Raw genomic sequence first — 12,003 nt, forward strand, 5'->3', positions numbered from 1 at the left:
GAGTGTGAGTTGTTAACAATGTTAGTGTTCAAATACTCTGTGAAGGTGGATGTTTTAAGATTTAACATGAAAATATTTTCTTGCTCTTCTGAATTTGTAACTAGATTTCGTGTCTTTCAATATATATGCTTTCATAAATCAGGGTGCCACTTCATAGGGCTTGTTATAATGTCACTTGTAAAGTGTGACTGTGTCTGAGTAGCACTACTGTGATAATAGTCAAAATGTAACACTAATGAAAACTAGTTTTCTGTCATCCCCTGTGATGTCGTGTGTTTTACTTAATCATGGTGACTGTGTTGATTTCACCCGTTTCCCAAGAGGTTCCAACTAGTTGGAAACATGCACACACACGCAGCAGGCACACAGGATTCTTTTGGCATTTCTTTTGATATGTTTTATATTGCATCTTTATATTGTAGTATGGATAATATTCTAACTGTGTTCCGTATCTTTTCAAGTTTCATTCATCCTGAATAATTCATTTAGAGTACTACTTCCTTTATCTTTTCTTCATCTTCATTTATTTCTTTCTATAAGTTATTGTATTTAAGATTCTCTTATCTATAAAGTTGAAGGAATTTTGTGCTATTTTATTTGAAGAAAGTGAAATTTTTCCAACACCCCTCATTGATTAAAATAAAACAAAAACGCAGCACAACCACATGCAAATTCTATCAACTTTTCATTGTGTTTCAGTACTTCTCGAACTTTGTGTTAGTAGCTCAGAGGTTTATGTCCTTATGAAAATAGAGTCCCCAATGGAGAAATTAAGCAAATAGAAAATATTATTCTCCTCTGTAAAATCAGAGATACTTTCTTTTTCGTCTGAAGTGGTTTTGGCTTTGAATTTTGTTCAGTGAGAAATGTGAGAATCATCTGAGATGCTCAGGAATATAAAACTGCATATAGGAAAATCTTTGTACAAACACATTCTATTTATAATGCATAAATGAATTTGATCATAGTTGTTTTAATTTTTCTGTTTTCTTAAAATTACATATATGTGTCATTCTTAAGAGCGATGAAATACAGGTTCATATTTACATACAACTTATTTGCTTTGTGTTGATAAGTTGCTTGCAAGTACTCTCCAAAAATTGGTCACATTGAGGTAGATTTTGAAAAATAAGCCACTGTTGTGGATGTGCCTATGAAATTATTTGACAGTGTTTTTGTAAATTTTTATAGGTGACAGAGGTTTCTCCTAATGTGACTAAAAGCAGTCAAGCAGAAAAAGAAGGTCGCGTGCACCAGTGTTTTGAGTGTAGTCAAACCTTTTCTTCAGCCACGATGTTGATGCACCATAGTAAAGAGGTTCATGGCAAGGAGAGAATACATGTTTGCCATGTCTGCAATAAAGCCTTTAAGCGGGCAACACATCTCAAGGTATTTGGTAATAACAGTTGATTGTTCTGTTAACTCATTCTTTTGTTTTGGACTTTTTGCAATATTAATGAAAGGTACCTATCATCCCTTTACCTTTCCTTTCACAGTGTGAGAGGTGTGCATCTGAGAGAGGGAGTCTAAGTGATAATGTATACACAGATAGAGAACTCTTTTCTGGAGCATTGGAGAGGATTTTAATGCATATATTGACTACAGAATGAAAAATGTGAATGCCTGTCAGGCGAAAAATAGTGCCAGAAAAAGATCTCACTTATTTTATTTGCTTCAGTATGTCATCACTGCTAATCCTGATTGCCAGATAAGCTTTAGGAGTCATAGAAGCTATCCGCTTTGCACTCCTATCATTTGATTTTTAGATGCTCTGTCTTGTGAGTACAAGTGACATCTGCAGAGGAAGCAGTTGTTTTAAAATATCCTTATATTATTACTGTTGTCTAGTGATATTTGCTATGTAGTTTTCTCTAGATTATGAACAACCTGATACTTCCAAATCTTTAAAAAAAAAAAAAAAAAGAGTGGTGTGTTTAAGTTTTTAGTTAGATTATAGAATGTTCCTGTTAGAAATATTGGGCTGTACTAGACAAGTGGTATGTCGAGGCCAGTATCCTATCTCTGAGAGATACTAAAAGGCAGTGATTTGAAGAAGTGCTTTACGAAAAGAACAAACATATACAATAACTTGCCCAGAGTTTTGCCAGCTTCCCACAATTTATAGCAGGAGATTTCTGGAGCCAGAGACGTATTTATATTACGTAGCTCTTAGGAGAGCTTTTCAATAGATTTCCTTTCACTTTAGGATCATGTTTTAAGGAAATGTATCCTGTTTGTGATGTTCACCCCCTTGGAGTGATCACGTCTGTCAACCAGACTATTGGTCCTTGAGGAAGCTCTCACAAAACGTGGTGTTGTGAAGCTGTTAACCTCTGGAAAGAAATACAGTACTGATATTTGTTTTCCTTAAGTAACGATCACAAAAACCCAAATATCAGTCTCTCTTCAATTTGTTTTCTTAGAATTGGCTGGTGTTACATATTTTTCATAATTAAACCTTGACGTCTATTATATACTGGGGCCTGGGTTGAAGATATGACGAGGAAACTTCCTACCCTGGTATAGCCCTCAGATTATTATCCATTATTGCTTTTTCATGTAAGCAGCAATGAAGTTGCAATAAGAAGTCCAAAGGCAATCAAAAGAGACTTCAGGGCCTTGGGACAACTGGGTAAGGGACCAGGAGCACAAGTAGTGTTCTCCTCTATCCCTCTAGTTGCACAGGGAATGATGAGGGAAGGAGCAGGAAGACCCAGCAGATCAATACCTGGCTCCGAGACTGATGTCACCAGCAAAATTTGGGGTTTTTGATCATGGGTCAGTCTGCACCACACCAGGCCTGCTAGCGACAGACAAGGGGGTGCACCTGTCACACAGGGGGAAAAGGATCTTTGCACAGGAGATAGCAGGGCTCATTGAAAGAGCTTTAAACTAGATTTGAAGGGGGAAAGGGATAAAACCAGGCTCGCCTGAGGGCGACATGCCAATGTTTGAGGGATGGTGTGCTAGCAAAGTCCTTTGGTCTGCTCCACTGTGTGCTGAGTACAATGGAGCACATTTGAAATGTCCCTGTACTAATGTGCACAGCACCCTAGCCATCTCAATGGAGGTAGGGGATGGAGGTCCACACGGCAGCAAAGTTACTAAGGTTATTGATGTATTAGAAACCACAGAAGCGCCTCAGAATAGTCACATAGGAATTAGGGCTTCTCCCCCCAGATAAGGTGGCAGGATCAATAGCCCAAGTGAAGTGCATCTACACCAATGCACGCAGCATGGGCAGCAAACAGGAGGAGCTGGAAGCCATTGTGCAGCAGGAAAACTATGACATAGTTACCATCACGGAAGCATGGTGGGATGACTTGCACAACTGGAGTGCTGCAATGGACAGCTGTAAACTCTTCAGAAGGGACAGGCAAAGATGGAGAGGTGGTGGGATAGTCCTGTATGTCAAGGAATGTTTTGACTGTCTAGAGCTTGATAATGGTGATGAAAGGGTCAAGTGTTTATGGGTAAAAATCAGGGGGAAGGCCAACAAGGCAGATACCATGGTGGGGGTCTGTTACAGACCACCCAACCAGGAAGAAGAGGCAGATGAAATATTCTATAAGCAGCTGGGAGGTCTCACAATCACTAGCCCTTGTTCTCCTGGGGGACTTCAACTTACCAGATGTCTGCTCGAAAGACAACACAGCAGAGAGGAAACAGTCTCGGAGGTTGCTGGAGGGTGTGGAAGAGAACTTCCTGACACAGCTGGTGAGGGAGCCAACCAGGGAAGGCGCCCGCTGGACCTCTTGGTTGTGAACAGAGAAGGACTGGAGGGTGATGTGATGGTTGGAGGCCATCTTGGGCATAGCGGTCATGAAAAGATAAAGAGTTTTTGATTCTCAGAGAAGTAAGGAGAGGGTTCAGCAGAACTGCTACCTTGGACTTCCAGAGTGGAGACTTTGGCCTGTTTAGGAGCCTGGTTGACACGAGTCCCTTGGGAGGCAGTCCTGAAGGGCAAAGGAGTCCAGGAAGGCTGGACATTCTTCAAGAAGGAAATCTTATAGGCACAGGAGCAGGCCATCCCCATGTGTCGAAAGACAAGCCAGCGGGGGAGAAGACCAGCCTGGCTGAACAGAGAGCTTTGGCTGGAACTCAGGGGGAAAAAAAGAGTGTTTATGATCTTTGGAAGAAGGGGCAGGAAACTCAGGAGGACTACAAGGATGTCGTGAGGTTATGCAGGGAGAAAATTAGAAGGGCCAAAGCTCAGATAGAACTTAATCTGGCTACTGGTGTAAAAGACAACAAAAAATATTTCTATAAATACATTAGCAACAAAAGGAGGGCTAAGGAGACTCCATCCTTTATTGGATGCGGGGGGAAACACAGTGACAAAGGACAAGAAAAAGGCTGACGTACTTAATGCCTTCTTTGCCTCAGTCTTTAATAGTCAGACCAGTTGTTCTCGGGGTACCCAGCCCCCTGAGCTGGAAGGCAGGGATGGGGAGCAGAATGAAGCCCCCACAATGCAAGGGGAAATGGTTAGCAACCTGCTACACCACTTAGACACACACAAGTCTATGGGGCTGGATGGGATCCACCCAAGGGTCCTGAGGGAGCTGGCAGAAGTGCTCACCAGGCCACTTTCCATCATTTATCAGCAGTCCTGGCTAACCGGGGAGGTCCTAGTTGACTGGAGATTAGGAAATGTGATGCCCATCTACAAGAAGGGTCGGAGGGAGGATCTGGGAGCTACAGGCCTGTCAGCCTGACCTCAGTGCCAGGGAAGGCCATGGAGCAGATCATCCTGAGTGCCATCATGTGGCACATACAGGACAACCAGGGGATCAGGCCCAGTCAGCATGGGTTTATGAAAGGCAGGTCCTGCTTGACTCACCTGATCTCCTTCTATGACAAGGGGACCTGCTTAGTGGATGAGGGAAAGGCTGTGGACGTTGTCTACCTGGACTTCAGTAAGGCCTTTGACACCATTTCCCACAGCATTCTCCTGGAGGAACTGGCTGCTCATGGCTTGGACAGGCGTACTCTTTGCTGAGTAAAAAACTGGCTGGATGGCTGGGCCCAAAGACTTGTGGTGAATGGAGTCAAATCCAGTTGGTGACCAGTCACAAGTGGTGTTCCCCAAGGCTCAGTACTGGGGCCAGTTCTGTTGCATATCTTTATCAACAATCCGGACAAGGAGATCGAGTGCACCCTCAGTAAGTTTGCAGACGACACCAAGTTGGGTGGGAGTGTTGATCTGCTGGAGGGTAGGAAGGCTCCACAGAGGCATTTGGACAGGCTGGATTGATGGGCTGAGGCCAACTGGATGAGGTTCAACAAGGCTAAGTGCCGGATCCTGCACTTGGGTCACAACAACCCCAAGCAATGCTACAGGCTTGGGGAAGAGTGGCTGGAGAGCTGCCTGGTGGAGAAGGACCTGGGGGTGTTGGTCGACAGCCAGCTGAATATGAGCCGGCAGTGTGCCCAGATGGCTTTCCAGAAAAACCCAGTAGGAGGTAAGGGTACCAGTGTTTAGATGCCAGTACTTAACTGTATTTGTTTTTTCCAAAGGCATCATTACCGGCAAGTTCACAATTATCCTCAAGAAAAGCTTCTTTAGAGATTATGGACAAACACCCCACCACCCTCCCCACCTCCAGTGTCAAAAATTTTTTTCAAGAGAAAATTTTATGGGGGCTATCTGGATGCTCTCCTGTTTGCTTTCAAGTAGAGAATGCGGCATGGGGATTCTTGGCATTGGGGTTTTTTTGGTTGTTTTGGGTTGGGGTTTTTTTGTGGTGGACAGAAAGAAGCAGCCAGTTTCAGATAATTTTTCTGGAGTAGGTCAAAGTTTGCTTCTACCATTTCAGTGCTTCAGGAGGTAATGAACAAGATAAAAGCAAAAGATTTTCTTCATCTCCAACTAAGCTGTGGTTTATGAATCTCCTGTGATTTTCTGAGAAGACCTTTTATTATTTCTCTATAATACTATATTATTATAATTACTGTGATTATAATATTCTTCCCTGTAAGTGTCTCGCTGATTTGCCAGTGAAAACAAATTCTGCAGACACAATTTGCTTCAGTTCATAGAGTGAGGAATAGGATTTCTTAGACATTAAGGCGGCTTATTGTTTAGGTGTAGTAAAGACTAATTAATAGTCTAGTCTGTAATAAATAGTCTAGAAAAGAATATCCACACACATTTTAGAAAGTGGACAGGTACTCACAGTACTGTTTCACATACAGTTCTTGATTAGATTTTTAAATTAAATGTGTTTTGTATTTGCTTTCTTTCGTAATCTGAATTGTATCTTGGTATTAATAAAGAGATTTTAATGAAAAAGTTAAGAGATAACATAAGATACTCCTTTAAATTTGCAAAACTTCTGGGCCCAATATCAGTAAATTAAAAACAATGAAGTTAGAACTGTTATTAATGCTTCTTCATAAAGATAAAACATGTCATACCTCATTCTGCTTTCTTACCTGTAAGGACCTTAGTGATTTTTTTTTTTTTTTAATTAATTTAAGAGTTCGTTGTGAAGTGGTTGTATTTGCACGTTTACATTGTGCGGCTGCATGTGTATATGTTGAGATAGTCCCTTCTTTGAGGCCTGTACAGTTTTACAATGATACTTATTCAGGTGCTGAGTAGGAATACCTGTGTGTCAGGCAGGTGGGGGAGATGGATACTGTAGAGGGGAGGGAAAAAATCCAATATTGACTTACAATGCTTAGTTGTCCAAAATCCATGTTTATAAGTTTGGGTTTTTATTTTATTTTGCTTCAGATAATTAGTGAGGGGACTAATGTATGCAAAAAAAGCAATGCATACAGTTACTGACAGGTTTTCAGAAATGTAAAGATACTGATGCATCAGCCTTACAAAGTGTTTGATGTACAAAAACAATCTCTCATTTAAAAGAAAAAAAAAAAGGTTTCCATCTTCTTCCAGCTTGTCTGCTGATGACTAAGATCCTCTGCTTTTGTCTTCAAAGTGTGCCTGTATTTCTACATTAAATACTGAAGTTTTTTTAAATGGTCTGAAATGTATTGTTTTCTATACTGGCTTAGGAACACATGCAAACCCATCAGGCTGGACCTTCACTGAGTTCCCAGAAGCCGAGAGTGTTTAAGTGTGATACTTGTGAAAAAGCTTTCGCTAAGCCAAGTCAGCTGGAGAGACATAGTCGCATTCACACAGGTAACACCAGAAATCATTTTTATCTCTCAAGATTTTCTCATGAATATCTGGGTGTTATATTTGGAGTCCTTACTCATGGTTTCAGGTAACTGCATTTAGATATCAACTTAAGCTTAAAAAAAACAAGGAAATTTCTAACCCAAAGAATTTAGAAATTAAAATGAGGAACAAGCAGACTTGGAATCTCAGAAACTGTGATGTTTTGTTTAAAGCCAGAACATCATGCTTAGTGGTGTGACTAAGCTTCTCCATATTTTGGGACTGGCAGTACTGCAACAGTAATGTGAATGCATAAGCTTTTATCTAAAAGTTTGTCAGTCTTTGAAACAGATTAATAAAAGCATATTTTAAAGCATTGTTTGAAGTGGTGTAAAGACACTGGATATGATTTTCAAGCATATAGGAGAATGTGCAAATGAGTGGGTGTGTTCAGTGACGTTAAATAAGGGAGAGTCTTGACTGCTGATACTGCTGTATGCAATGCTTCGTTGTCATTGAACTACTTAGTTTATCTGTTTTGAATGCTAGTGCTTTTAATTTATTGTGTTCTTTTCTGCTTAATTATTTTCTTCAACTGTTACTCTATAAAAAGACTTCTAGGGAGCACACGTTTTCTGTGATAAAAGTGCTTTTCAGGTTGCAGCTTCTGCAAGTTGAAAGCTGTACATAGGATAGCCCAACTGCCTTCCCCTTCACCTTCTGTGTCTTAAGAACAGTGTTCTTAAGAACATGAGTTCTAAATATTGGAGTCAGTTCTCCAAAACAACTTCTCTGTTTTCCATACCAGTGCTACCAATAAAGAGCTGTCATGGCTGCTAGAGTTAAAAAGGAAAGGGGAAAGTTATGTATATTGCTACTAAGCTGGAGGGGTCCAAGGAATTTAACTGGATGTGCTGTAGCATAAGACGACTCCCAAAGATGGGTAACTCTCTCTCTCTCAGTGAGTCAGACAGAGCTTTCTCCTTCCCCAATATCAACTTCTCTTAGCTTTTGGCTGCTCTTCGTGCATTTAAAGCAAAGTTCCTAATCTCTTCCTTTAAGTTATCTTGTTAACCCTGTCATTTTTCCTTGGTTAGCATCACTTGCCGGTCTTGTGATGTGTAATTTGAGTTTCATCTACGTCTAAGGCTGTGTACTGTGGTTTTATGAAAAATAAATGATAAAAGGGTTTCCAGGGAAGACAGGCAGAGGAAGAAAAAAGTAGATGAAGTTAAAAACATGTTAAGATTGCCACAGTCTAGGAAACTGCTTTAACTTCTCATATAGCAATGGCCTTACAGAAAGTCATTGTTATGTGATGAATGACTCTGTCTTCCATTGGGGTTAAATTAGTTCATGCTTACCATTGCACATAGGCAGTTATTGAGACATAACTAGTCAAGACAAGGTCATGCTTTTTCTATCTGTGCTTTCTTGCTGGCTTTTGCAGTATGTCATGAGATTTGCAAAGAAATTAATGTAGTCTGGTACTTGTTTTACTATGGAAAAAAAGAAGAATTGGAGAATAATTATTCAATGATTCCAAATGTTTGTGGATGAATTGGATCAGGCCTATACAATGTGCAGCCTACTGTGGCATTTTTTGATTTGCTCTGGTGAAATGAATTTGGCTCATTTCGGTTGCCTAATTCAACACACGGTTCGTTCACTGTCAAAGGTAAAGTAGGAGCAGTAATTGCAAGAGCTGTTGCACCTCATTTACACATGAGTGTTTGAGCTTTGGGGTGTTAGGGTTTGCTAGGCAGCTGAGAGCCAGAGATGTCCTAGGTGCTGGCCCTGACTTTTGTTTGCATTTCATTCAGTTGCTGAGAACTCTCTAGTAGGAAAGGATTGGAAGTTGGATAGAGAGGATTCATGAACTTGGTGAATTTATGATTTGAGTCATTTTGCTAAGGAAATTCTGAGATTTGAGAATCCTAAGAGCATGTTTAGAGATGTTGCAATGGGAAGGCATGGATAGATAGGGGAGGTACTGGGCATAAAAAGCAGATGAAGAACGTGGGTGATCATTGAGCTGGGAAGGGATGAGATCCTTATGAATTAAGTTGTGAAATACTGCAGTGTGGTTGATACGTATTGGTTATGGCAGCTAGAGAATATTGTAAGACAGGGGAGGGGAAGCTTTCAGTGCAGGTGTGATGGGATGGACTTTAATATTAGTGGGCTGGGTCATCTACGTTCAGCAAAACTTAACTTCTGGTAGATAAGCAATAACTCTTGATAAGCGTAATGGGTATTTGCAGCCATTTGTCAGCTAGCAGCATTCATCGCCCATCAATTGCTGCTAGTTGCAATTACTGTACTATGAGTGTGTGTAAGCATGTTTTATAAGGGGTGTTCATACCAACTGATGGAAGGTGGTTTCTCATATGAGTATGGGAGGAAACTTTGATCTGATCCACTAGAGCTGGTTTTATGTGTTAGGGGTTTCTGCTGACCCTGTGTATTCGCATCATTATGCTCCTCTTCCCTCTACTCCCCACCCCAAGAGAAATGGTGACTGTTCTTCCTGAGAGAAAACTGAAGAAGGACAGCGGAGCTACCTTGCAGTTACTGTGGTAGAAAGGAACATTCTGGTCGTACTCATGGCAGGAAAAGAGAGGCAGGAGTTACAATCCAAGGAGATTAAAAGTCTTCAGAATTCCCCAATAATTTGCTTTCTGCATAGCTGACTTAAATAATACAGAGTTTAAAAAAATGTTCACGTTAAGGATTTCACAAAATAATCTGAAAGCAGGAAAGAAGGTCAGTTTCCCATTTCCCTGCTTTGATTTATGCTGCCCATTGTAATAGACGCAGAGCACTTCAGGAAGGCTGGGAACAAAGCAGAGTCCCTTTATATATCTGTTTCTCATAAATCTGCACCATCACGGGAAAAATTCTTTCTATTTTGGAATGACTTGTAATTTACTCAGTAAATCCTCAGATATTTTTGGGTTTCTTGTCCTTGGGTGCTCATGTGCTAGGAATGCCCACAAACTGTAACAATCCTTGCTAACTTCATTTTTGTATTACTGTTATCTGACGTTGTTGAAGCAGCAAGTCAATCCACATGATAGTCATCCTTTCAGAAGAGAATGTTCTTTAAGAAATCCCTTAAGACCAAAAGAGTGAAAATGGGCTGCACAGAAGTTTTTAGATGGGTGCTCTTACATAAACTGTGATAGGAAAGACTAATGTAAGTCTAAATTGATTTGCTTTCCTAAGGGTGTGATCCTTGTCTGTGAGAAAGTGTGTGTGATTTCTATCTTGATTAAACATTTTCAATGATTTCTAATGGGCAATACCTACTGAATCAGTGGCCAGAAGGAAAACACATTTTTTCTCTGAATAACTCTAAATATCATGTACATTCAGATTTATCAGTGAAGAGCAGTTTGGAGAAATGTTGCCAAAATTAGAGGGGAGCAGATGCATCTAGTTCTACCAAGAAGCCATGTGGTAATCCATTACACAACACCAAAAAGGCTGTTCATCTTAACAGAATAGAAAACCTGGAGTCAAAAGTATCTGAGGAAACCTAGATTTCACTTCAAACTAATGAAATGATTGTTAACAAAAATAGAAAGAACACTTCTGTGCTTTAAAGGACCTTTTATTGATTGGATTTAGCATGGAAGCTACAGTGCATGTGGGGACACTAACATACAGGTAATGAAGAAAGAGAGAAATTGGTTCTTTAAAGAAAATTGTGGGAAAGTATAATCCTGCTTGTGCTTTATTGTGCTAACTAATAACAAAGTGCATTTGTAAGTTCAGAAAGGGCTTTTAGAAGTCCTTAATGACATACAGCAATGTGTCTTGTGTTGATGTCGGAGGTTGTGGTGTTGAGTGTTGAAGCAAAGGTCTAGTTTTGCAAAGTAGGTATTTTAAAATTTTTAAAATATTTTTGTAATGAATATGTTCTTGAGTTTATATTTAGAAATTAGTAGTATTCTGGCAGATTTGGAAGAGTGTGCCTGCTTTGGTAAGATATGGGAATCACTAGTAGCTGTTGGCATAGGAGGCCACAGGTCCCATGTAGAACTACCAGAACTTTTTTTTTTTTTAATATATTTGACTTTCTGGTTTCTTACAGACATCAGCTTTGTTAATTCTAGAATATTGCTTTATCTATGTTATTCTTAAATGATGTAAAAAGGTGATGGTCCCCTTGAGTACAGAAGAGTCAAAGTGGTAAAGAGATTTTTTTTTTTACACCTCTATTAAATAATTTACTTAAATTTGATAGGAAAGATAACAATATCACTTGTTTAAGACTTATGTAAATATTCTGATATTTAATTTGGGATCTTTTGCTGATGATATGGAGCCATAGCAGTGTTTTCAGAAAGTCTCAAGGAAAAAGATCACGTCTACTTAATTTCTAGGTCATCTTGATGATTTGTACTGAATTCTGAACTGTATTTTTATGTTGAAATGAGAAATTAATAGATACGTTTTTCTCTTTTATAAGGGGAACGGCCATTTCAGTGTACACTATGTGAAAAGGCTTTTAACCAGAAGAGCGCTCTTCAAGTCCATATGAAAAAACACACAGGAGAGAGGCCTTATAAATGTGATTACTGTGCAATGGGATTCACACAGAAAAGCAATATGAAACTGCATATGAAACGGGCTCATGGTTACACTGGTAGGTAGCTCTACTAGGAAAGCAGAAAACACTTCTCTTAAGTTATTGAGGAATTTAGGCACTAATAGCCAAAGACCAGAGTTGATGAGCTAGTAGTTTAACAAGCAACCCAAAAAGAAGGTTGAAACAGAGATTGGTTACTGCTTATGGTTCCTTGTTTTTTATGTGGAGCTCTGTAGTATGGAAATAGAACGTTCAAAAACTATTACAGGAA

The 12,003-nt window shown here is 39.8% G+C and overlaps 1 protein-coding gene across 16 annotated transcripts in view; it reads left to right on the top strand.

Annotated features, from left to right (window-relative positions):
* ZNF236 (zinc finger protein 236) overlaps nt 1-12,003 on the top strand; it is an 84,184-nt gene that overhangs the window by 70,223 nt on the left and 1,958 nt on the right. For 14 of the 16 annotated variants that reach the window (XM_087757927.1, XM_087758000.1, XM_087757967.1 and 11 more), the window contains 3 exons: nt 1,192-1,389; nt 7,027-7,156; nt 11,613-11,789. In XM_087757927.1, the coding sequence (XP_087614053.1) occupies nt 1,192-1,389; nt 7,027-7,156; nt 11,613-11,789 (505 nt within the window). Of the gene's footprint in view, nt 1-1,191; nt 1,390-4,947; nt 5,461-7,026; nt 7,157-10,513; nt 10,814-11,612; nt 11,790-12,003 lie in introns of those variants that run through there. The other 2 variants (XM_087757959.1, XM_087757944.1) reach the window with 2 other exon arrangements.

Source organism: Nipponia nippon, unplaced genomic scaffold (genome assembly GCF_047370975.1).
Source record: "Nipponia nippon isolate SJK-2023a ecotype South Korea unplaced genomic scaffold, ASM4737097v1 scaffold_1, whole genome shotgun sequence".
Taxonomy (NCBI): domain Eukaryota; kingdom Metazoa; phylum Chordata; class Aves; order Pelecaniformes; family Threskiornithidae; genus Nipponia; species Nipponia nippon.